Below are 27784 nucleotides of genomic sequence, written 5' to 3' on the forward strand. Positions count from 1 at the left end.
TGCGGGCTTCACTAGTTCTGGCTCGCAGGCTCTAGAGCGCAGGCTCAGCAGTTGTGGCGCATGGGCTTAGCTGCTCTGCGGCCTGTGGGATCTTCCCGGACCAGGGCTCAAACCTGTCTCTCCTGCATTGGCAGGCGGATTCTTAACCACTGCGCCACCAGGGAAGCCCCATACTGAAATTTTAAAAGGCTAAATTTTTTTTAAAAAAACTAGTAATGATAATTCTATAAATAAAATTACAACTGTCTAGGTTTTTAGTAAAAGACATTTGTAATTAAACACTACTGTCAATTAAATTGATGAACTTTATTGGGGTTAAAACTATAACAAAGTTCATCCTAAAATATTTTGCAATGCAAAATTATTTCACTCAAGGAGTGTTTAATAATTTGGATGCCAGGAATTACAAGCAATTTTCAAAAGCAAAGACTCTCACATTCATAAAACTTTATACATCATTTGAACTAACAGATATTTATACTACTAAAATCAAACATGCATCACTTTCAAACATTTTTGTATCATGATTTTATATATTACATTACTTATCACCATTCTTCATCTCTACATGTATTTTATCATACACTTGCACCATTCTCCTTGGATTTCTGATCTTTATCTTCATTCTTCACATTATCCTATAAAATACACAAAGGATAAGTATATTTTATTAAATTCTCTTAAATGTAACTTTAAAAATAACAAACATTAGTAAACAGAGATACTGCAGATAGCCCATTTCACCATCTATGGAAAATTGAACCGGGTGGGGGGAAGGGGAGAGTATGAAAGAAATCTCTCAGTTCTGTGCAGAATGACTTCTAGTATTTGAGAAAGCCATCTAAATCCTAAGAAATTAGAGGTTCTTAGGACTGTATTACTAACAGCAGTATATTCCTTGCACTGTAGTTTTTTTTTTGTCTTCTTGTTCCCTGAGTGAGACCCAGGAGGTGGAAGGTCTCTCAATTACTGAAGTTAGTTTACAAGGGCACTGAGTTATGAGATATTTTTGAGACAAAGAATACTAATAAATTAATTCTGATAGTGTCAAAAAGTTTCTCAACTCTGCCCAATAAATGGGTTTAAAAAAGAAGTGAATGGCTTTTCTTCCTCAAGTTCAAACTCAATCTCTGATTCTAAAAGAAACGCAAGTAAAACTTGCTTTTTAAGAAGTCTGCACACAAGGACTTCCCTGGTTGCGTAGTGGTTAAGAATCCGCCTGCTAATGCAGAGGACACAGGTTTGATACCTGGTCTGGGAAGATCCCACATGCTGCGGAGCAACTTAGCCCGTGCACAACTACTGAAGTCCATGTGCTGTAGGGCCCGCGTGCTGCAACTACTGAGCCTGCGTGCTGCAACTACTGAACCCCGCGCGCCTAGGGCCCATGTTCCGCAATAAGAGAAGCCACCACACCACAACGAAGAGTAGCCCCCGCTCGCCACAACTAGAGAAAACCCACGCGCAGGAATGAAGACCCAATGTGGCCAAAAATAGATTAAAAAAAAAAAGTCTGCACACATAAATCATGTTGACATCTGAAGTAATTTCTAGGAAAATACCATCTCTGGGGAATTGCTTTTGACTAATCTAATGAAGGACAGAATGCTGCCACTATTTTCTGTTAGAAAAGCCATTAAGAGCTTAATAATATTAAATTTGCCAGAAATAGACTTTTTAGAAAAGGAATAAACTATGAAAATGTTGAAGGTACAAAACAGCTAACCTTCTTAAGAACAGTGTGGATCTCATCCATTACTGTGGATAAGTTTCTGATTGTCTTATTCAGCTGGTTTTCAAATTGCAAATTCGTGTTTTCTGAAATCTTTAAGTTTTCTTGTAACTGACTAAGGTCCTTTTTAACTTCTCTGAGTTCACCAGAGAGGGTTTTGTTGGAATTCTCCAAATTTAATATGGTTTTTTCATCTTCATCTGTCAAAAGACAAAACAAAACAAAACCAAATTCACCATCTTACCCCTTAAAATTTCCAATTTAACTCTGAGGTTAAAAATACTTAAGCTAGGAGAATAAAAAGTGTATATAATTCTTTAAACTGGCCACAAGTGTCAATTTTAATAGTTATAAAGCACACTGTAATAACTCATTTCATTTAAATTAAGTTTTAGCTAAGTATTACTTCTAAACCCAAGTTCCACTTTAAGATAATTGTACAGACTAGAGAAAGTAGCAGAAACTGATGAAGACTAAGTGGAACTAGGGGAGGATTAAAAGGATGCAACAGAACAACAATCGAACCTGAGAATGCACATGAAGATCTAAGATTAATTCTTATAAAGCTAAACAATTTTATAACCTTTAACAGAAATGGTGAAAAGTAAACTTACATTATGTGTCTAGACTAAAACAAGGTATGGATATGCACAAGTATAGGTATGTACATATGTGTGTACACATATATATCCCAATAGAGTGTTAAAAGTACCTCATATCCAATGCTTTTCCTTACCTGTCTTTTCTTCTAGTAACTGCAGCTTCTGTTCCACTTCAGCTCGTACTTTTTCACTCTTTTCCAATTTTTGCAAGAGGCTTCCTACATCGACCATTGCACCATTATACACAATAAGGCCAACATTTTCTTCCACATCCTTTGATTCCTGTTTTACTATCGGTGTTGGAAGTAACAATCTGTTTCCTATAATATAAAAGATACCATATTCTTTTGGCCACGCCACACAGCATGTGGGATCTTAGTTCCCTGACCAGGGATCGAACCCGTGCCTCCTGCAGTGGAAGCACGGAGTCTTAACCACTGGACCGCCAGGGAAGAAGTCCCTAAAAGATACCATATTTTATTATGTTATTTTCTTCTTTAATTAATAATATGGTTATAAAATGGCATGATCTTAAAATAATATACTCAAACCTAGCATATCTTCCTGCAATGCTTCAGATTCTTCATGGTTTTCTTCATCTTTTGAGGTGTCCGTTAATTTTCGGTAAAAGCAAGATTCACGGAGTACTACTTTATTAAGAAGCTTCTTTACCTGTTATTTAAAAAGATGAAAATAAGTTTTTGATTCTCCTTGAACATCAGTGTTCTAATTTTCACATATGATAAACATCAATGGCATCTCAGGTATCCACTACCACTCAATCAGAGCACTTATGCTTTTAACTGTCTTCTCCATAAACCTAAAATCAAATTATCACTTGAAAAAAATTGTCAAAAAAAGTCTGATAGAAACGTCAATACATAAAATATACGTACAAACACGTTTATTAAAGCATAGTTTGTAATTCTAAAAAATGAAAGCCATTTAGCAACTGGGACTAGTTAAGGCAATAAAGGCACATCTATACCATGGAATTCTAGGCAGTAATAAAAAGAACAAAATGGGTCTCCATTTTCATGGTAGAATGCCCATGATGTATTATTAAATGAAAAAAAGTTGTCCATCAGTATGTTTAGAATGATTTCATGTGTTGTTTATAAAACTGGAACTATCATATATATATACATATGAGTTGCTTACAAAAGGATCTAGAAGTTTATATATTAGGCCAGAGGAGTGGAACTAGAGGGAGAGGAGACTTTTAACTTCTTTTACTTTATTTATTTCAGTATTGCTTAACTGTATTACTATAAGCCTGTATTGCTTTTTTTTTTTCTTTTTAATTTATTTATTTATTTTGCATCACCAGGTCTTAGTTGTGGCATGTGGGATCTAGTTCCCTGACCAGGGATCGAACCTGGGCCCCCTGCATTGGGAGCACAGAGTCTTAGCCACTGGACCACCAGGGAAGTCCCTGTATTGCTTTTATATTTCAAAAAGTCAAAGGTACTAAAAAGACAAAGTTACTTAAACATGCTTTTCATTTTAAATATTCACGAGATAGATTACCTGAGCCCGAGAAAGATGTAATCCAAGAGTATAAAGTATTTCTTCCAAATCCTTTTCAAGAAGGTAACCACAATGGCTTTGATCAAAATAAACAAATGCCATTAATAGATCTCTGTTAATTGTGATCATCTGCGTCTTTTCTTTGTCCTAAAGAAAATGCAGAAGATACAGTACATAATTTTTACCCCTGATAAGTGAGAAAATTAGACTGTGTCCATATAATACCAAAAATCTGCAAACACCTTTACCTCATCTTAGCTAAAATGAATTGATCTGATTTATGTGTATAGAAGAAAGAAGTAAGACATACTGATTATCTGACAAAACCACAAATACCAAAATACAACCGACTGAATTCTGATGAGTGGTAATATATAGATATACAAGGATCAATAAAGTTCATCACTTAGTTATGTTTAATAAGTCTGGATTATGTAAGAAATGGAAATTATCATATTATAAAAAATATAGTATTATACAGAAATGTCAAATCACTGTGTTGTACACATTAAACATAATAATGTATGTCAAACATACTTCAGTATTTAATACATACCTTATCTTTAGAGGGCCTCTCCTTGCAGTATCTATTAATATCTCTTTTGTCATCTCGTTTGTTTATTTCTTCCTCATCCCGATCTATAAAATAAATACAACAGCAGCAAAAGACTCATTAATAGATAAATTTTCAACTACTGTACAGATTGAAAATACTTTTCTATTACTGATCAGTTTTCAAAAGATAAAAGAGCAAAGAAATATTATATGACTAAAAACAGTTTGGATTTTATAAGAAACAATTATAAAGAATAAGAACAGGAAGAAATTTATAAAGAGACTACAGGGAAGAAAAAAATGGACTTTACTGATTCAAATACAAGGACTTAATTCAATAAATATTTGGGGGAATTAGTTCCCAAACATGAATGAATTTTATACATAAAATTGAAACATAAATTTAAACAAAACAGGGCAGAGTATATTTTCTACAAGATAAAAGGAAAAACAGCCAATATAGTAAAACTAACTGCAGATGGATTATTGCAAAATAAAACTACATATGAGAATTGAAATGTTCTTAATAAAGAAGACCTAACAGTATTAATACCCAGATTTGCTGACACTAATATATGTGTCCTATGATAAAAGATAGGAAATTTGGGCTTCCCTGGTGGCGCAGTGGTTGAGAATCCGCCTGCCAATGCAGGGAACACGGGTTCGAGCCCTGGTCCTGGAAGATCCCACATGCCGCGGAGCAACAAAGCCCGCGAGCCACAACTACTGAAGCCTGCGCGCCTAGAGCCCGTGCTCTGCAACAAGAGAAGCCACTGCAATGAGAAGCCCGCGCACCGCAAAGAGTAGCCCCCGCTCGCCGCAACTAGAGAAAGTCTGCGCACAGCAATGAAGACCCAGCGCAGCCAAAAATAAATAAAATAAATTAAAAAAAAAAGAAAGATAGGAAATTCGATAAATTATTCTTAATAAATAAACAGAAAACTGACAAAAAGTAAACTCCTTTCTCTTACCTATCCATAAGCTACCCAGCTCACAAAGACCTCAGCCATCGCCCTCAGGTCAAGCACCATTAACAGCTCGTTATTCAACTAATACTGAAGAATAAATCTGTTATGGGTTCAACTGTTATCCCCTAAAATTCCGAAGCTGAGGACCTAAGCCCCTAGTAGGTCAGAATGTTGCCTTATTTGGAGAAAGGGTCTATCTATACAGAGATAATCAAGTTAAAATGAGGTTATTAGAGTGAGCTCTAATCCAATGACTGGTGTCTTTACAGAAAGGGGAAATTTAGACACAGACACATGCAGATAGAAGATGATGTGACAATACAGGGAAAAGATGGCCATCTACAAGCAGCTGAGGAGAGCTGCTTGGAACAGACCCTTCCTCACAGCCCTCAGAAGAAACCAACCCTGCTAACTCCTTCATCTCAGACTTGGCCTTCAGAACTGTGAAGACAGTAAATTTCTATTGTTTGAGCTCAACGGTTTAAGGTACCTTTCATGGTAGCCCTAGTGAACTAATACATCATCCTTTCATGAATTATATACAACTAAAGAGCTTTTTTGCTGATATTTAATGATCTGTCAACAATTTTAAGAGAAATTTTGTTTCTAGAGGCTTCTGGATCTCTCAAATGGATCTCCATCAGAAAGCCCAGAGTAACAAAGGGTTTGTTGATAAAATAGGAGATACAGTAAACACTAGGAGTTAATTAGTCCTTGAGATATTACACAGCATAAATTTATAATATTTCACACTATATTCTCTTCTTGAACATCCACAACATACATAAGCAGCTAAGAAATTCTGTACTAAAACATGCAGACCTTCACTTAGCCCAAGTTTCCCAAATTTATTTGACCCCAGTATACTTTATTAACCTTAATACCTGTTAATATTTTGGAACACTCTGAGAAAGACTGCTTTAGGTGAGAAGTTGTACGCGAATAGTAACAATATAGAGAAAACTTTATATTAGATAGAATATACATGCTAAAACACACATGAACCTTGATAACATTATGCTAAGTGAAAAGAAGCCAGTCACAAAAGATTGCATACTGCATGATTCTATTTATATATATGAAATGTCCAGAATATCTATAGAGATGGAAAGCTGACTAATGCTTGCCTAGGGCTGAGGAGATGGGGGGGAAATGGGACTGACTGCTAATGAGTACAGGATTTCTTTATGTGGAAATGAAAATGTTCTAAAATTGACTGTGGTGACGGATGGATATATTAAAAACCACTGAGCTGGGACTTCCCTGGTGGTTCAGTGGCTAAGACTCCACGCTCCCAATGCAGGGGGCCTGGGTTCGATACCTGGTCAGGGAACTAGATCCCACACGCCGCAACTAAGAGTTCTCAAGCTGCAACTGAAAGATCCTGCACGCGGCAGCGAAGATCCCACGTGCCGCACCTCAGACCTGGCGTACCACCCAAATATATATTAAAACAAAACAGAAACAAAAAAAACTGAGTTGTATACTTTTAAATGGGTGAACTGGATGATACGTGAATTATATCTCAAGTTGTTATTAAAAAAAGGAAATAGACAAATGTTCTAAAACTGGATTGTAGTGATGGTTTCACAATTCTATGAAGTTACTACGAATTATTAAATTGTTAAATTATTAAACTAAATTATATACACTTAAAATGGGTGAGTTTGTGATATGTATTGGAACCGAAATAAACTGTTTTAAAGAAAGAGAGATAATATGTCCTTGGAACCTAATTATTTCATATATATATAAAATACAGTACAGAGTGGTTCAGCTGCTTTATAGTTTTATTATCATGGGTAAATTGATTTACTGCTAGGAGCCTCAGATTCCTCAGTTATGAAATGGTTAAGTAAACTCTCCTTTCATTTATTCACATTTTACAGACATAACCCACCTTATTTTGAGTATTTAACTTGAAAGGTGTCACTTTTGAAACCATCTCTCCTGAAACCTATATTTTTAAACTATTTTTTAAAAAATCCTGGGACTTCCCTGGTGGTCCAGTAGTTAAGACTCCATGCTCCCAATGCAGGGGGCACGGGTTTGATCCCTGGTCGAGGAACTAAGATCCCACATGCCGCACAGCACGGCTGAAAAAACATCCAAGTAATCCTTGCTCATCTTGGAACATGCTGTCTGTGTCTATAAAAACCATTTGGTCATCTTTTTCCACATCACTATCCTCTAACTTCTTTTTCAATGACTGCACAGAATTTAATTGCATGTCTATGTCAAAACGCATTTAAATAATTCCCTATTGTTGAATATTAAGACTGATTCTAGTTTTTTGTTTTATAAATAATTATGAAATAAATATTCGTGTTGGTATTTGAAAGGATATGGTTAATTAACATTTCCAAATTTCTGTCCAGAGAAGGTGCAACAATTTAAACTCACCCCAAGAGTGAAAGTAGTCTTCTCTCTACCCCTGTTAAACTGATGTTACCTTTTATTAGAAACTTAAGTTTCATCAATTTGACAGGTAAAAATTAGACCCTCACTGTTATTTGCTCCTCTGATTACTAAGAAGATTCAACACCATTTTAGACATTAACTGGTACTATATACACACACACACACAAATATATATATATATATATATATATATATATATATATATTTTTTTTTTACCACAAATTCTAATTTTCCATGGGGAAAAAAGTAGTCTTCTGGAAACCTGATTGGATAATGAGATGCAAAGTATGGGGAAAAATGATAACATAAGCAAGCATCAATTAGAAATACCAGGGGCTTCCCTGGTGGCGCAGTGGTTGAGAATCTGCCTGCCAATGCAGGGGACACAGGTTCGAGCCCTGGTCTGGGAGGATCCCACATGCCGCGGAGCAACTGGGCCTGTGAGCCACAATTACTGAGCCTGCGCGTCTGGAGCCTGTGCTCCACAACAAGAGAGGCCGAGATAGTGAGAGGCCCGCGTACCGCGATGAAGAGTGGCCCCCGCTTGCCGCAACTGGAGAAAGTCCTCGCACAGAAACGAAGACCCAACACAGCCATAAATAAATAAATAAATAAATAAATAAATAAATAAATAAATAATTTAAAAAAAAAAAAAAAGAAAAAAAAAAGAAATACCAAGGAAACCAAAAAAACCCCAAAACTATAATCATACCACCCTATTTGGCTTTGCAGTTTATGATATTAGTTCAACAAGTATCTATTTAGAGCCTATTTGGATATTTAGGCTGTTCTAGGAACTTCCAATATATATCAGCAAAGAAAATAAAGAAAAATCTCTCTTTTTCTTATTAAGAGCTTATATTCAAGTGGAAAGAAGACAGACAATAAGTAAACCAAGTAAACAGTATAGCAGACTAGGTTATAAATTCTATAAGTAGAACGGGGTAAGGAGGCATCAGGAATGTGTACTTTGGTGGGGGTGGGGAGGAGACTGCAATTTTAAATAGGGTAGGGTGCAGAGTAGACCTCACTGAGAAAGCGATAGCTCAACAGAGACTGAAGGTGTTGGGGGAGTCAGCAAGGTGGGTCTCTACGAGAGCGTGCAGGCAGAAGGAACTGCCAATGCAAAGGTCTTAACACAGGAGCATGTATAATGAGTTCAAGGAGGTCCCAGTGACTGAGGTGCAATGAGCAAGTGGAAAGAGTTGTAAGAGACAAAATTAAAGACTTGATGTGGGGGCTTCCCTGGTGGCGCAGTGGTTGAGAATCTGCCTGCCAATGCAGGGGACACGGGTTCGAGCCCTGGTCTGGGAAGATCCCTCATACCGCGGAGCAACTAGGCCCGTGAGCCGCAACTACTGAGCCTGCACGTCTGGAGCCTGTGCTCCGCAACAAGAGAGGCCACGATAGTAAGAGGCCCGCGCACCGCGATGAAGAGTGGCCCCCGCTTGCCGCAACTAGAGAAAGCCCTAGCACAGAAACGAAGACCCAACATAGCAATCAATCAATCAATCAATCAATAAAATCTTAAAAAAAAAAAAAAAGACTTGATATGGTAGGGTCTTACAGGTCATTGTAAACACTGTGGCTTTTTTCATAGAGTGAAATGGAGAGCGACTGTAAGAATTTGAACAAATAAATGACTTATACAAAGGTTATTCTGGCAACTTATTGTAAAGAGACTTTAGAGGAAGGGGATAGGCAGGGAAACCAGTATAAGGGACTATTAAAATAATCCAGGCAAGAAACAACATGGGTTGGATTAAGGTTAGATCAGTGACGCTGGTGAGAAATGGTCTGATTCTGGGTATATTTTGAAGATAGAGGCAATATGACCTCCTGATAGACTGGAAATGGAATATGACAGAGAGAGAGAGAGAGTGTGTGTCAAGGATGACTCCTAGATTTTAGCTTGAGCAACTCTAAGGATGGGATTGCCATCAAAAGAGGTGGGGAAGGCAGAAGGTAGAGGATTTTTTGTTAGTTTTCTTTATGGTGAAAAGGAAAAGCAGGAGTTCAGTCTTAGACATGTTTAGTTTGAAATGTCAGATAACTTAAGTGGAGATGACAAATAGGCAGCTGATATAGAAGAATAAGAGAAGTCTGACTTGAGATATAAATTTGAGAATTGTCAGTACATGCAAATTGTATTTAAAGTTGGGAGAATGGAAGAGAACACCACCAAGGGAGTTATATGGTAGAAAAGGAATAAAGAAGACAACTAAGGGATGAGAGCTAGGACGTTCTGACATGAACAAAATAATGAGAACACTGTTTAGTGATTTAACAAAAGCAGTGATAAAACAATACTGGGAGGATGGAGGAGAGAAAATGGGACTGTAAAAAAGGCTAATCTTGGGACTTCCCTGGTGGCACAGTGGTTAAGAATCCGCCTGCCAATGCAGGGACTCGGGTTTGAGCCTTGGTCCGGGAAGATCTCACATGCCTCAGAGCAACTAAACCCGTGTGTCACAACTACTGAGCGTGCGCTCTAGAGCCCTCGAGCCACAACTACTGAGCCCACGTGCTGCAACTACTGAAGCCCATGCGCCTAGAGCCCGTGCTCTGCAACAGGAGAAGCCACCCCAATGAGAAGCTGGTGCACCGCAATGAAGAGTAGCCTCCGCTCGCCACAACTAGAGAAAGCCCACGCACAGCAACCAAGACCCAACACAGCCAAAAAAAAAAAAGAAAAAAGGGCTAATCTTCATTGAGCAGAGCAGGTAATGAAGATAAAAGAAATACTGATATATGCATATTATATCATTGCTACTGAATTATTAGAACAATTAAGACTACACATTAGATGGCATCAATAGATGGTGTATGACATTATTGTTAATTTTCTTAGGGGTGATTATGGAATTGTGGTTAAGAGAATGTCTTTTCTTAGGCAAGTTGAAGAATTCCTACTTTCAAATGGATCAGAAACATACACATGCAAACACACAGACAACACAAGTAAGATAAAATATTAACTACTGAATCAACTGTGGGATATAGGGTATTCAATGCACTATTCTTTCAACTTCTTTTATGTTTGAATATTTTCATCAATTAGAAGAAAAATAAAATGCTGCAGTAGAAAGAAAAAATGTAGAGGCAAACCAAGAACACCTTAAGTAGTAATAATCCTCAAAGATATGTACTACCAAAACAAAAAAACTCTTACGATTTTCTCATCTCAAAAAAAAATTTTTGTAAAAAGTCCCAAATCTACATGGAAACTGACAGGTACTCAGTGGTACTCCATAAGTACTTTAGGGCTGGCATCTATGACTAGTAAAGTATTTTGAATATCATTACTACTGGTAAAAGTTTGTTATTTAAAACATGGGTGGTAGGTATACAGGTGCTTATTATTATTAGTCTTTAAACTCTATATGCTGTATGTACTCTTTTGCTTGTATCACAGTCTTTATAATTAATTAGTTTTCTAAAGAAGATTATATTCTGTGAAACAAGGAAGACTATTATACCTTTTCATGACACAGTTTAACACCACGTTTGGGAAATTTTTTTTCCCTCAAGTTGAGTTAGAATTATATATGGAACATATGATAGTTAAAAATAAACATTTCTTAAAACAATCCTCTCACCTAAAAATTAGTAAAACAATACTTAACATATTTTCACTAGAGAATATTTCACTGTTCCTACTCTAAAAAATATTACAATTATAGATTTCAGCGATACAAAGTCCCCAAACAAAAATTGTATTTTTCATCTTAAGGGAAAATAAATTTGAATCATACCATCTTCTTCATCCTCAGCTTCTTCTGCCTCCATTGGATCATATTCATCTTGATTATTATCTTCTTCAGTTTCATCATCATCTTTAGAATCATCTTTTCTTTTATCTTCTTTCTGTAATTTAAAATGTCTTAAAATTCAGCAAGATCTCACCAAACAACTAAAAGAAAAACATTAAATTGACTAAATTTACTTGAAATAGTATCACATTATAAGTATCTTGTAACAATAATATACTTTAAGAATAAATTACCATTCACAATATACATAAATCAGACCATCATGCTATATACCTTAAAGAATAAACTATCACAACACTCGTTATAGATGCTTAAATAGGCTTAATTCAAAGACTTAAATTTCTAATAATACACTAAAATTTTTTAGTTTGGCCTTTACATTTTACTATTCTGATGGAATTCATTGTCATGTGTTACACTCCAGAAGACTAATTAGAAACTAAACCTGGTTGCTGGTCCTGGAAATATTTACAGACCTTCCTTTCATCTCTATCTTCTTTTTTATCTTTATCATCTCCTGATTTTCTCCTTTTGGGCTTTGGCTCATCAGTTTCATCATCTCTTTCTTCTTTTTTATCTTTTCTCTCATCTTTTTTGCTTTTCTTTTCCTTTTCTTTTTTATCCTCTTTCTCAGGAAGAGACAATAATGATTTATATATTCTGACGCCAAAATCTCTTTGAAGCATTTCATTGAAAAGCTCTGCAAATAATGAAACCTATAAAAAGACAAACAGTAACCCAGCCAACTTTAATAGAAATATTGAACAAATCCAGCAAATCAGTAATTTATCAAATGATAATCTATCACATCTGACAATTAATGTGCACTAACAATAAAATTATAATAATTGATGTCAATGATGCTGAGTAGTCTCAAAATCCTCAAAAACTCTCCTGAAGATATAAATACTATGTTTCGTATACTTTGGGCCAAATATTACAAAAAATAATAACTGCATTACTTTATCATGTACATTTATCATGAGGTGTACTCAACAAGTTTTTATGAAATGCCTACTATGTACCAGGGACTGTTCGTGGCACTGGGGATACAGCAGTGAAGAAAGCAGATAAAAATCCCACCTCTCATAAGCTAACAATCTAGTGGGACAAAGTATGGAATAATCAAATCAACATTAAATTATAAGAAAAACAAGCAGGATAAGAGCACAGAGAGTAACAAGGGAGCGTAGCCAGAGATGGCCTTTCTGATCAAGTGACGTTTGAAAAGTGATGTGAGGGCAGCAAGGGAATGAGCCATCACATAGATACCCAGAAGAGCATTCCATGCAGGGGAAACCAAATCAAAACTCTGAGTAGGGAGTAAGCATTATTACTATGCAAGGATCCAGGGAAAATGACCTTTAATATATTCATGAACCTAAAATTATATACTAAATATCCTATGTAAATATAACTTTTTTTTTTTCTTTCTTTTGGCCATGACGCATGGCTTGTAGGATATCTTAACTCCCCGACCAGGGATTGAACCTGGACCCAGGCAGTGAAAGCACTGAGTCCTAACCACTGACCTGCCAGGGAATTCCCTATGTAAATATATCTAAGGCAACTGCATTCAACAGATTAAAAGGGTCTAGAACTTGAAATAGTTACAACAGTTCTAAAATACGTAATCTTTGGCAATGTGTTCAGTATAATTGGTAAAACACTTCAATAAGACTATTTTCCAGATCATAAAGAAATATACAATGTATTAAAACTATAATTGATCTTACAATCTATTTTTCTTTCATTCATGCCGTCTTCATACGTTTTAAATAAAAAGAAATCTATTATCAGTAAAATGACCATTAAGATGTTGAGAATTCTTTTCTCTTAATCATTAATGTAAAAATTAAATAAAATCTCCATTTGTGTAGGTAAATAGCAAGAGTCATATATTTTTCTTAGACTCTTCTATCTTCTATTACTCAAATAAAAAGCAATTAAGGGACTTCCCTGGTGGCGCAGTCGTTAAGAATCCACCTGCCAATGCAGGGGACATGGGTTCGAGCCTTGGTCCGGGAAGATCCCACATGCCGCGGAGCAACTAGGCCCGTGAGCCACAACTACTGAGCCTGCGCTCTAGAGCCCACAAGCCACAACTACTTAGCCTGCGTGCCACAACTACTGAAGCCCGCACGCCTAGAGCCCGTGCTCTGCAACAAGAGAAGCCACAGCAACGAGAAGCCCCCGCTCACCACAACTAGAGAAAGCCTGTGCGCACCAATGAAAACCCAACACAGCCAAAAATAAATAAATAAACAAAAAACAAACAAAAAAAAGCAATTAAAATGTGTTAGCTTGGAAGAAACCTAGAGCAGTAACTAGAATATCAGTATTAATTCTACATATCTTTTCATCTACAAGCAGTGAAAGACAAAGATACACCTAGCATTAAAATTAAATCAGTCAAAAATCTATTTATTATTGATATACGGTTTTTCTTAGTTACAGAATAATTTCTTTTAAATTCATATACCAAAATGACTTACATTCTAATGATAGATTAAAAGGAAACTAACCAAGGGGGTATGTTAGGTGGAAAGGAAGAAAAATAAAGGATCATTCTGCTAGCAGAGGGCTGTTCCTAAATCACCTTGTTTCCACCGAGCAGCATTAATTTGACATCCTCTTACAGCATCCGTTAGGTATACAGTATATACTTTATAAGCAGTAAGTAATACCAAAGACTATTTTTTAAATTTATTTATTTACTTCTTGAATGATTACTACATGATAGGCACTATTAAGAGTTAAATTTATGGCAATTGGTAATAAAAATAAAATCACATTGTATATAATGTTTAAGGACACTGGCTTACCGGAATTATCAATGTTTCAAAAAATGTAAATATGTTAATATTGTAACATAGTTTATTTCAAGACCAATAAACATGCATTTCATGTTTATTAATTGCCTCAGTAGTCCTCTATATTTGTTTGCAAATGTCTCTGGTCTAAGCACTTCATTTTTATCTTACCATCTGGTGAACAATGACCTCCTGGGTCAAGTAGGTATGATTGATTTTTACAATATAATTTATCAAATAACACAATGTGAGATATCTTAATAAGACACAATAATTGAACACAATTATAATTTTGTACAGGCTATTTACAAAACTGATATTTGGGGATATTTTACATTGTCTTGTTTAAAGAATGAAGCAATCACTTACTTAGGGATGAAAGTGCATTTCAACTGTTTGTTGTAAAGCTACTCTAAAGTAATGGTACAAAGAAACAGATTCATGTTGAAAATATAAACATCAATTATTTTATCTTACACCTAAATCAATCACAAGTAAAAGTTTCAATCCCACTAAATGGTATTTTAATTCTAGAGTAAATAATAAAGTGCTACCACATTCCCAAGAGAGGCAGTTAGAGATTATTGTATCATATGTCTCCCAATATCCTGATAAAAGAACACACCACTACACCACTACTTGTGATGTAGTCTTTGGAAAAAAATAATTGAACCTGAACCGGATTGAGACTTTAGGTCCAACTATCAATTTATGGGAAATAGAGAGGCCAGAAGAACACTTAAACCATATCACAGGAATGCAATCAGCAAAAGTGAGTCTGTAGGGAACATTATCTGGTTGTTTTTTCCCAAAAAAAATACATTGTAAGGAAAATACAAAAAACAAAAACAATGAAAGAGGCACTCAAAAGAGATTTAAGAGATATACTGACCAATGTGTGAACCTTATTTGGATCCCAATTCAAACTTAAAACATTACCTCAAATGAATGTTCTTTATTATCCTCTAATCTGTAGTCCAAAAGAACACTCAAAGACATGATGCTACAATCAAACTTGCCACTTTTTGCAGCCCAGTTTGGATGTACAACGATGGCTGGCTCATCAGGCAAAATATATCTTCTTTCCCGACGCTGGCGTTCTAGTTCCTCTTGACGTTTTCTTTCTTCTTCCTACATATTTGAAATTTTAAGTAATGGTTAAACCTGCATGTACATTATGTATACATACCAAATGTACACCATATGTAAAGAAAAAGAGCAAATTTCTATGACTCCTTACAATGATAATACCAACATTAAGGGCTAAGAAGGGAGCAAAGTTCAAATTTAATAAAGAGGACAGCAGCTTTTATGGCTCCTAATTCACTTTCTTTTCAAGTTCCCAGCGTAAGAAACTGCCTTCTAAAGAGGAAAAAAACCCCACAAACCTATATTAACATCATATAAATCAGGAGATTCTGGGAAAATAGTCGTGGTAACATAGTTTGTGGGTATACCTGAATCCCCACATTTAAAAAGAGACAGAATAATCTAGATACCAAAACCAAAATCCATGTATATGCACCACAAAACGAGGTGATAAGGTATCCCCACAAACCCCAAAATACAAGTAAGTAGGAAAAAGTCACAAGATCCCAAACAGCTATGTGTTACTGACATCTGTGTGGGGGGAAAGCAGAAGGAAGCAACGAGGTTGCCTGTTGGATCTAAGAACAGGAAAACCATAAAATAATCAGGCAATGGAGAGCACAGCAGGTAAATTTAAGAATAGCAGCTGAAAATAGGGAAAGGTGAGTGAGGGTATACAAGGGGTCAGTGTTAAGATCTGAAAGGGCCCAGATATTCTAGCCCCACCTACGAACTTGCAAAGCTGAATTACCAGGGCATCCTTCCAGCACATGGCCCCCACAATGAGGAGAAACTTCTGAGAGCAGAATCAATAGTGAGCCAGACAGGGACAACAGAGACAAGGGAGGAGAAGGTCCAGATAAAAAGTGATAGAGGGCAATAAAGATCGAAATCTCAGCAAGCCACCATATTTTTTGACAGAACAAGAAAATAACAGAACACAGAGCTCTGTGAAGTTAGAAAAGCTATCTGAAGCAATCTCCTAAAAAACTTTAGGCAAACTACATTCACATAAACATGAGCAGTAGAAAAGTACTGAGGTCAAATCCCAAAGTTATTATTAGGGAAAAAAAAAGAACAAGGAGCAGAATCACATCTCTGGCAGACAATGAAAGTGGGCCAGAAAGCCATGGCCAAAAGGCAGATAAAAATCTTAACTTACTATTTTAAAGTGTGCTAAAAGACATTAAGAAAATGTTACAGGGACTTCCCTGGTGGCAAAGTGGTTAAGACCCCGTGCTCCCAATGCAGGGGGCCCGGATTCCATCCCTGGTCAGGGAACTAGATCCCACATACAGGCCACAACTAAGAGTTCACATGTCACAACTAAGGAGCTGGTGAGCTGCAACTAAGGATCCCGCCTGCCACAACTAAGACCAGACACAACCAAATAAATAAATAAATAAATATTAAAAAAAGGAAAAGAAAATGTTACAAGATATGAAAGAACAACATGAATAAGAATTTTAAAAGTAGAAAATGAGGTGACAGGGACTTCCTTGGCAGTCCAGTGGTTAAGACTTTGCCTTCCAATGCAGGGAGTTCGGGTTCGATCCCTGGTCAGGGAGCTAAGATCCCACATGCCTTGCAGCCAAAAAACCAAAACATAAAAAAAAAAAAAAAAAAGAAGCAATATTATAACAAATTCAATAAAGACTTTAAAAATGGTCCAGGGCTTCCCTGGTGACGCAGTGGTTAAGAATCCACCTGCCGGGGCTTCCCTGGTGGCGCAGTGGTTGGGAATCTGCCTGCCAATGCAGGGGACACGGGTTCGAGCCCTGGTCTGGGAAGATCCCACATGCCGCGGAGCAACTAGGCCCGTGAGCCCCAACTACTGAGCCTGCGCGTCTGGAGCCTGTGCTCCGCAACAAGAGAGGCCGCGATAGTGAGAGGCCCGCGCACCGCGATGAAGAGTGGCCCCCGCTTGCCGCAACTAGAGAAAACCCTCGCACAGAAACGAAGACCCAACACAGCCAAAAATAAAATAATTAATTAATTAATTAATTAATTAAAAAAAAAAAAAAGAATCCACCTGCCAATGCAGGGGACATGGGTTCGAGCCCTGGTCCGGGAAGATTCCACATGCCGCGGAACAACTAAACCCATGCGCCACAACTACTGAGCCTGCGCTCTAGAGCCTGTGAGCCACAACTACTGAGCCCACATGCCTAGAGCCCGTGCTCTGCGACAAGAGAAGCCACCGCACTGCAATGAAGAGAAGCCCCCACTCGCCGCAACTACAGAAAGCCTGTGCACAGCAACGAAGACCCAATGCAGCCATAAATAAATAAATAAATATATTAAAAAAAAAAAAAAGGTCCATATCTAATAAAAAAAGAAAATGAGGTGACAGAATTTAGGGAACAATCAGAAAAGATAGTTTCAGAAATTTAAAAATAAACTAGAAGGAATAAAAAAGCAAATAAACTCAAGAGATAATGCCTTAAGAGAACAGAAGGTAATGTGGAAATCTTAAAGATCAAAAAGAAATGAAGCCCACGAGCCACAACTACTGAAGCCTGCGCACCTAGAGCCCGCACACCGCAACGAAGAGTAGCCCCTGTTCACTGCAACTAGAGAAAGCCCGCGTGCAGCAACGAAGACCCAATGCAGCTAAAAAAAAGAAATAAATTAATTAAAATAAAAAATAAAAACAAACAGGTAACCACCTGAAGATGGCAGGGAACCAATGCATTTTCATGAAAGCTGGATAAACAACAACAACAAAAAATAATGCTTGATTTAGCAGCACACACACACACACACACACACACACACACACACACACATACATTTTTTGGCCACACCATGCGGTATGTGGGATCTTAGTTCCCCAACCAAGGATTGAACCCACACCCCCTGCAGTGGAAGTGCAGAGTCTTAACCACTGGACCACCAGGGAAGTCCTAATATTCTATATTTTAAAAAGAAAGAAAGAAAAGAATCAAGTATTGATCCTGCCTTCTTCTATATGAATTTACCAAAAGGCAAACCTGTACCACCTGGGTAACCAAACAGCAGGTGAGGGGAATATGTGAACACAAAATAAGAATTATGATATCACCATTTTTGAACCCCAATATATCAATGGATCTAGGATTTGAGCACCAATGGCCACTAACATCAAAAAGTGAAAATCAACTCTCTGCCTTCTTTTTCTGCTCTTCCTGTCCTGAACAATTCAGTTCTAAAGCAATTCCTACAAGCAAAGCAGGTGTCTATACAGGGGATGGAGGCTGTGAGGAAGGAGTGCTACAATGGCCCAGAGCAGATGAGCTGCCCAGTTACCAGGAATTGAAACCCAAATGAAGCAAGAAGGGTATCCATACAGAGAAAGCACAGGGCAGGGAATGAGAGCAGAGTGAGGATATTCAAATTGGAGAGGGAGTGTGATGGACAACTGAGAAAGTAAGCAAATATATTAAGTGTAATAGAAGGTATGTTTCTCATTATTGGAGAAAGGAGTTAAGATACATGGAAAGAGAGAAAACTAGAATGAACTCTGTGATGCTGGAGTAGAATTGGAGATATCACTACAAACTTATGACTTTATTGTAGTAAATATGATGTACCATTCTTCACTAAAAGATACCAGGACTTGCTGGGGAAATGGCTGATTTCAGTAATAGGGCAGGGATAGTACACGGTGAGACTAAAACACTGTATTGTGCTGCAAAATAAGAAAGTCCTCAGAAAATGACAAGGACATTTCCAAGAACACAGAAGACAACTTGAAAGGCCTCCTGCTGGCCAACTCTGAGACAATTTCACTATAAAAATAAATATAACTTACATAGTAAAATAAGAAATCACGCATCTCTTCAGAACAAGGTAATTTTCCTACATAATTACGAAATCATTATCACATCCAAAAAATTTAACAGTTCTTCACTATTATCTAATATCACATCCATAATCAAATTTCTCCAATTACCCCACAATTACTCTTTATGGCTTTTTCCCCTCTATCCGGGATTCAGTCAAGTTTCGCTCAGGGCATTCAGTTGTCATGTCTTGTTAACCTTCTTTAATCTAAACCATTTTTCTTCTTTCATTACATGGACATTTTTTGAAAAGTTCAGACAAGCTGCTTTGTAGAATTTCGTACATTTTAAATTTATCTGTTTTCTTACAATTAGATTAAGGTAAAACATTTTCGGCAGGAATACTTCATAAATAACGACGTATACTTCACAATGCATTCCACTGGGAAACAAATAATGTCGGTTTATCCAATTACTGGTGTTGTAACACACTTCTGATTTCCCCATGTTTCAAATTCAGAAAACATCCATAAGTTACTCTTCTGGGCATAAGATTGAGGCATAAATGGGAGTGAATAAACAGCCTCTGAGTCTTAAGGACTGAAATGCAATCAAACACACAGCTTTAAAGCAGCACAATTCTCAGAGAAGCACTTCACTAGAACTCCATCTCTGAACTTAGTGGCTTTGTCAACCAAATTTCATTTCATTTTTTATATCTAAAACATTATTATTCATTTTTAAGAGGGAGGATTAAAAATACGTGACTTGGAAATCACTCAACTGTGTCTCCAGTGGAGAATGAATAAGCAAACTGTGATACACTGATACTATGGAATACTATTCAGAAATGAAAAGGAACAAACTATGGAAACACAATAAAATGGGTGAATCTCTAATGCATCATGCTAAGTTAAAGAGGTCAGACTAAAAAGGTTATGTAATTCCATTTACATGATATATTGGAAAAGACAAACTATAGGAAAACAGATCAGTGGCTTCCAGCGGCTGACGGGGTGGGAGAAGAAAATGCTTACAAAGGGGTACAGGGTATTTTTAGGAGGTGAAAGACCTGTTTTATATCATGACTGTGGTGGTGGTGGTTACATGACTATATGCGTGTGTCAAAACTTGCGCAACTGTTCACTAAAAGATTGAATTTTTCTATTCTGTAAACTATACCTTAATACATACATATTCCAAGAACCCTATAAACCAATATTATGTTTAATAGTATTTAAATGATTTAGTATATACCTCTTTATCATCTTCAGATTTCCTATCATCCTCTTCTTCCTCTTCTTTCTCAGATTTCTCTAATTCCTTTTGTTCTTCTTTTTGCTCTTCTACTTTAAGCTGTTTTGTCAATCGGGCTATTAGCTGGGATTTTAACCCTTTGGAACTAAGAGCTCGACTTTCTAATTCTTTTCGGAGATCATTTACCTAAATATACACACCATAAAAACACAGAAAAGGAAAACAGGATAGTGAAATAGGTAACTGTGCAATGATCTTTTGTATGATTTTTTTTTTTAATTTTGGTGAAAGGGACAGTTGTACAGCTCATAAAATGTCTGTGAAAATGCAAACCGACAGAGTATTTTTCAAAAATAATTTGCAACATGTTTTAAGATGCTTTTAAAAAGAAGTTAATGCTCTTTGACCCAGAAATTCTAATTTCTGGGAATTTACCCTAAGGAAATAACCTAAACACAAGAAAAAAACTTTTTATATCGATACATTCCTTGTCATAATCCCTCCCTCCAAAAAAGTGAAGAATCTAAATATCCAATAAAACGGTAATACCAAAGAAAAAAAAGCAGTACATCAACTAGATGGAACAGTATAGAACATCTAAAAATAATTACATGGGAAACATTATTATTAATTGAAAACAACAACAACTTTTTTACACAACATGATTAGAACCAACCAACCAACCAACCAACCAGCTTGTACCCAGAAAAAATAATGGAAGATAATACATAGAATTTTTAAGAAATGTTGTGTTTGAATGACAGGCTTGAGAAATTTTTTTTCTTCAATTTTTTATGCATACACCAATTTTTAAAATAAGCATGCCTTATATTTATAATCAAAAGGAATACAAGTTTTCATCAAAAAACCTACAAACAATAAATGCTGGAGAGGGTGTGGAGAAAAGGGAACCCTCTTGCACTGTTGGTGGAAATGTAAATTGATACAGCCACTATGGAGAACAGTATGGAGCTTCCTTAAAAAGCTAAAAACAGAACTACCATATGACCCAGCAATCCCACTACTGGGCATATACCCTGAGAAAACCGTAATTCAAAAAAAGTCATGTACCACAATGTTCATTGCAGCTCTATTTACAATAGCCAGGACATGGAAGCAACCTAAGTGTCCATCGACAGATGAATGGATAAAGAAGATGTGGCACATATATACAATGGAATATTATTCAGCCATAAAAAGAAACAAAATTGAGTTATTTGTAGTGAGGTGGATGGACCTAGAGTCTGTCATACAGAGTGAAGTAAGTCAGAAAGAGAAAAACTAATACTGTATGCTAACACATATATATGGAATCTTAAAAAAAAAAAAAAAGGTTCTGATGAACCTAGGGGCAGGACAGCAATAAAGATGCAGACGTAGAGAATGGACTTGAGGACATGGGGAGGGGGAAGGGTAAGCTGGGACGAAGTGAGAGTAGCACTGACATATATACACTACCAAATGTAAAATAGATAGCTAGTGGGAAGCAGCTGCATTGCATGGGGAGCTCAGCTCAGTGCTCTGTGACCACCTAGAGGGGTGGGATAGGGAGATGCAAGAGGAAGGGGATACTAGGATATATGTATACATATAGCTGATTCACTTTGTTATAAGCAGAAACTAACACAGCATTGTAAAGCGATTATACTCCAATAAAGATGTTAAAAAAGAATTTCTCGAGATAATACGGATAATTTGTCATCTTATTTACTAAAATTTTTCTTTATTAAGGGAGAGATACTGAAAATTATCCCAATTTTATTGGAAATGTGCTTTACAAATAATAAATTTCTTTCATAAAAAAAAGAAAAGGAATACAAACTTTAAATAAGAAAAAATAGCAAAGCCATCAATTTGACAAAAAGTCCTTGGACTGCAGGCTTAATCTAATTTTCTGAATCTATAGGACTCTATATGAAACCTGATGTTGAGGAAAATAACCTGGAGTAGTGTAAGAAGGGCAAACATTCTTATGATACACATTCTCTACTAAAAAAGCAATGTTGGTTTAAAAACTACACTTTCATTAAAAAAAAACCCTGTATTTTGCTGAGGACAGAAGTTAATAAAAAGGTCAGCTTTTATGTGTTAAACAGGAAGTTGCAAAAGCAAGCCAGCTTCTGATCTTCTGATCTATGTAGAATTTATGTATGTAGAATCTATGGATCTACATTCACAATATAGGCCCAGAGATACAAAACTGCAAAAAGATAATAGGTCCAGAGACGCTGGGGAGCAAAAAAAACTAGTTATGATGGGTTAATCAAAGACTTTCAAAAAAGGCTCTTAAATTATCTTCTTCCTACTTCAGATGTATATCAATCCACATTTTATTTTTAAATTTTATTTAAAAACTGGATAATCTTTTTCCTATGTTTCATTCCTTCTCCTTGAATTTAAGTTAATTAAGTGTAGAAATTCCGCCTCTTGGTCAGTTCCCAAATCAAAAAAGCAAATATTGTTCATACTATAGGCACATGTATATTACATTCGACAGACAGTGGCTGAACTGATGTATGAAGTCACCTTTTAATTTTTACACACACACACACACACACACACACACACAAACAACAAAAAATATTTATATAAAACCAGTGGACTTCATTTCTAATGGCTTATATCTGAAAAACTACTGTCCACAACATCCTCTATTCCTGTTCAGAGATTTCAAATTAAATACCATTACTTTCAAAGTTACCTTCATTGTCTTTGGATCAAGTTTAGACCAATGGGTAGGAGTGGAAATTTCTTTAGCTTCACCATCATCCTTCTCTTCTTCATCCTGATATACAAAGTAAAGAACAGAATTACTATTCTGAAACCTTAAAGTAAAGGTAATTTACTTTTAAAAGTCTGTTGCTGATCTGTGCAAGGTCACAAATGTTTCAGATTGTCTTCTCCTAAAGTTATTATTTAGGCAAGTCCACGTACATACATTCTATCACTTTTAACTGATCACAAAGACACTCATCAGCCAATCAAAGCCAGATCTGTGAAACACAAAAGGGTGATAAATTACAACACAAAGGATATCAGGGATGCACAAACACTGCCGATCTCCACTAACCAAACAGTGTGTGATCTTGCCCCAATTTTCAAGCCACCCAAAGTTAAGACTGATTTAGTCAGACCTTTCAAATGTACCAAAGACGATGCCACATAGCCTGAAATTTCAAATCTCTCAGACTTGTGGTTGTCCAATTTCAAATATCCATGACTAGAACTGATGACCGTGAAAGAGAAAATTTTTTAAATTTTAGAAAATGGCAAAATGTTTAAAATGGCTTAATACTGAATCTTGCTCAACAACTGGTCCCAGATTCCAGCAACTAGACCTATGATAAAAACAAAATTCTGTGCAATTTAAGCACAACTTATTTTCCTTTGAGGTCTCAGCACTCTTAAAGTTAGCATAATAGACAGTTTGTTTTTTTAAGAGAAAAGAACATACAACTATACTGCTGAAAGCTGGATTACCAGTCGCTGTTACCAGTTATGTTCCTCCATGTGTGTTTGTTATGTAGTGTGTGGTGTGCATTTGTGCCTGTGTTCCTGTGCCTGTGAGAAGCGGAAATAGAAAAAGGGATTAGCGTTCAGTGCCTGTTCTCCATCAGCCTCCTTGCGTTCACCCTGAAGCTTCTCGACCAGCTGCTGCTTGTATCCTCGGGAGAGGGTTTCCCACTCTGAGCGGGTGGGAAGGCAATGCCAAACATCCGGGAAAAATAAAACCACTGTCTCCACATGAGCTGGAACTGTACGCCCCTTGTGGGTCTCCTCAGGGCGATGGTAGCGAATCTCTGCAAAACGGTACCTGTTGCAAGGGAAGAAGCATGTTGGAAAAAAAATTCTAAAATACATTTTAAAGACCCTAGTTCACTTGTAGCACATCAAGTAAAGAAATTTTGCTGCAAGAACTTGAGGTTGGTCTAAAGAAAAAAAAATTATAGAAGCCATAGTTCCTCTTTTGGTACATTTGTACAATATTTTATGGTTAAAAGAAGAATATGTTCCCCAAGGTATTTTCAAAGTTTGATTACAGAGCTACCCATATTTTAGAGAATACCTGAAGAAGCTGGATAGCTGTTCAGATTTCATGTGCTAAAAAAAGAATATTCTCAATTAAGTCACAAGAAATATACTAAAATACACAGGACAAATAAGCCTCAAGAGAAAATATGGCTGAACAAAAATAATCAGCAACTACATCATTTTATAACAAAAGAATTATAATGAAATGAAGTTCTCTCTTGACGATCTTCTCCAGCTATGCATGAAATGAAAAATATTTTCAACATACATCCAACTTCCAAAGTTCAGCATAACAAAACATTAAAATTTTCAATTTATTTTGATTAGTTCTTAATCCTTTTCCCCCCAAACATTTTTGGCACCAAATAAACTTTTGCTAAAATTAGTATTTTCCTTTGAGATTACCTGAATGTTCAAGATTGCTAAAATAAGGGGTGGGGGGAAGGCTGATAGACAAGAACATCTATGTAACTATTAGAAAAACATTTCTAATCAAGAAATGAATTGGTACTTACCATTGTGTGCACACACTTAGATCAATGCCTGTCAGAGCCTTACAACAACGAATAGCAGTCTTAATCAACACAGAGGGGTCTTTTTCTGGGTCTGGTCCATCCAACGAAGGAGACCAGTGGCCTCCAATGGCCATGGCTTCATCCTTGCCTTTCATGCCCACTAAAAACTAATTTAAAACAAAGAATCATTTACATATATTATGCAACTTGTCAAATTACAAATGAAATACTTGAAAAGGAAAGGAACAAACCTTTCCAATATCATTTTTACTACCTCGGGTATCTGTCAGTCAAGGAAGAGTTCAGTTCATCGAGTTCCACACTGCATTTCAGCAATGGAATAGGATTTATACATCATAACTCATCCTTCTAAAATATTTCCTCAGATAAAAAGTTCTTTTAAAGAAACAAGCTATAATTCAAAGTTTAAGAGCATCCCGATACACTAAATCCATTATCACTAAGATTTTACTATACTTCAAATATAAAACATCAAAACGACAGTTGAACTAGTGACATACAAATAAGATATAGCCGTTAATCTGCAATGAGAAAAACATCTACATCATTGAGTGCCGTAACTATATTAAAATTAAATATAAAACAAATCAACAAAATTTAAATGGTAGTATTTTTAAATTCTATATATATACAGTTAGAACTAAGCAAAGCAAATATACACCTAAAGTTAAAATAAATGTTTCACTTTACCTTAACAAGTCTAGCAGGATGTTGAAATCCATCTCGAAGTTCTTGTGGGTCTTCAGCAAGAGCACATGACTTATGATACAAATCTTCCATACTAGGGCTAGCCATCAGCATTACCTATTATAGTCAAATAATTCAATCCTGTCAAAAGTCTAAAGTAATGTAAAAAAATGAGAAGCACTACTAATTATCCTTACATAACAGTTATCTGAAGTTTTTTATAAAAATGGAAAGTAAAACGCTATGGCAGAAATGGTATTAGATACCTTATAATTATATAGTTTTAACTTTTCAAGGAATGCTTTTTGATCAATGCTTTTCAAATAGCAGAAAACTACTGATCATAAACAATATACTGAATGTTACCCTGAAGACTCACATATACTGCATTCACCCAACATTACATTTTTATCTGGGGCTACCAGAAGTCATAGAACATTCCAAAAAGCTCAATAAAATGAACTTCATCTTCACATTTTTATAAGGTTCAAAATGTTAAAGCAATAACAACATTTTTACAGCTCAAGAGTTAAGGCAAAAAGAGGTTAAATTAAATTACTTAAATAACCAAAACAGAATCTGGCAGACAAGAAGAAAACACAGGCATTCAGGTCTTAAACGTAATAACCACTTTCTGAAGATTAATTCCACATACACTCTTAGTAAGAATAACTACTCAGAACTTTTAGCTGTGTATCACAGAATACAAACCTTTGCACTGTACAAGTGATCAGCATCTGGTGGATCAAGAACGGCCATATTTTTCTCTAAGGACTCTACTTCTCTGTGCATTACATAGAAATTGCAGTAATTTCCCAGCTGAAATGGTCTTGACAAAGGGAAAGCATCCACCCATGTAAACTGAGCATCAAAAAAGTCACTAGGTATATATAAATTCTGATAACGGCGCCTTAGTTCCATCATGTCACAACTAGGACTGAAAAACAGACATAAGTAGTGAATAAAGAGCCTTTAACACCAAATACTATGCAAAGATTCATTCAATTCTAAAGCTAAATATATAATCTGATACAGTTAACAGCCAGCTGAAAATGAACAGTCACTGTTAATGAATGCACTATAGATTTACATAGAAGTACATGAAAATGTCATTTTCAAATATGTTTACTTACAGTTTTGAATAAATAACTAGTATCTACGTGTTACCGTTATTTCTTTATTTTTTGTGTGTAGCTTAAAATTCATTTAGACAAGACCCTTTGAAATAACTTCAAGCTCCAGAAAAGATCTGAACAAAAGCAATTCTGCCTCAGTTGAAGCTGCATTTTTGAGAAAATTATGATTCATACAGAATGCATATAAAAAAGGAATAAGAATGGTACCAATTAGTATGAGTGCTCCTCAATCAGGTTTATACAGTGTTGGAAAAAATACAACCTTTATTCTACAGTAAGATCCCAGATCAGGCATAGTTAATTTAAAATTAAATATAAAAGTCTACATGAAAACAAAATCCAAACGTTTTTGGGATTATCCACATCTCCATACCTCTCTATCTAATGATTAAGATCCATACCTGATTATTTACTATGTAAAGAGAGGATAAGTTTCTTGCCTTTTAAATCTGGCATAATGAATTTTTTTTTTAAAGGATGATTTACTTTTTCCTAAGAAACAGAGCTTTTAAAGGAGAGAAACTCAAAAGTAAATCAATCTGGTAATAGGCCAAGAGATTTCTGTTAAAAGCATAATGAAAAGTGGAAAACACCAATAGTCTGTAAGATGAAAAGATAACTACACCATCCTTTCAAATGACAACTAAAGGCAAGAGTACGAAATATGAACTAATGTATCTATAGGGATGTCTTTTTATGTGAAACCTAAAAATAAGAAATATAGAATGATAAACTTGTCAGTTAAGGTTGTTGACATAATTATATTTATATGGATAAAATTTTGCTGCCAAAATAAAAATGTTAAAAACAGCTATCTGAGTTTTGTTATTGTTTTTTAAAGAAGTGCTACAAACAGAAAGTATGTGTAATAGTTTCCTAGTTTTTGAAG

General features: G+C 35.9%; 1 protein-coding gene and 1 non-coding gene across 6 annotated transcripts in view; both read right to left on the reverse strand.

The window, feature by feature from the left end:
* Positions 1 to 285: 285 nt before the first annotated feature.
* Positions 286 to 27784, reverse strand: part of CCAR1 (cell division cycle and apoptosis regulator 1) — a 52178-nt gene continuing 24679 nt past the window's right edge. For 4 of the 5 annotated variants that reach the window (XM_036828423.1, XM_036828428.1, XM_036828426.1 and 1 more), the window contains exons 11-25: positions 26471 to 26696; positions 25763 to 25876; positions 25052 to 25218; positions 24108 to 24318; positions 23206 to 23289; positions 20505 to 20690; positions 15334 to 15525; positions 12058 to 12297; positions 11564 to 11675; positions 4421 to 4503; positions 3865 to 4011; positions 2886 to 3006; positions 2469 to 2654; positions 1727 to 1932; positions 288 to 638 (exon numbers count right to left, since the gene is read on the reverse strand). In XM_036828423.1, coding sequence (XP_036684318.1) covers positions 579 to 638; positions 1727 to 1932; positions 2469 to 2654; positions 2886 to 3006; positions 3865 to 4011; positions 4421 to 4503; positions 11564 to 11675; positions 12058 to 12297; positions 15334 to 15525; positions 20505 to 20690; positions 23206 to 23289; positions 24108 to 24318; positions 25052 to 25218; positions 25763 to 25876; positions 26471 to 26696 — 2335 coding nt within the window. In that variant the 3' untranslated portion in view covers positions 288 to 578. Of the gene's footprint in view, positions 639 to 1726; positions 1933 to 2468; positions 2655 to 2885; positions 3007 to 3864; positions 4012 to 4420; positions 4504 to 11563; positions 11676 to 12057; positions 12298 to 15333; positions 15526 to 20504; positions 20691 to 23205; positions 23290 to 24107; positions 24319 to 25051; positions 25219 to 25762; positions 25877 to 26470; positions 26697 to 27784 lie in introns of all 5 variants that reach the window. The other variant, XM_036828425.1, reaches the window with a different exon arrangement.
* On the reverse strand, positions 25350 to 25414 carry LOC118883136. The gene has a single exon (XR_005016929.1). It is a non-coding gene; the product is annotated as a small nucleolar RNA SNORD98 (small nucleolar RNA).

This window comes from Balaenoptera musculus, chromosome 16 (genome assembly GCF_009873245.2).
Source record: "Balaenoptera musculus isolate JJ_BM4_2016_0621 chromosome 16, mBalMus1.pri.v3, whole genome shotgun sequence".
Lineage (NCBI taxonomy): Eukaryota > Metazoa > Chordata > Mammalia > Artiodactyla > Balaenopteridae > Balaenoptera > Balaenoptera musculus.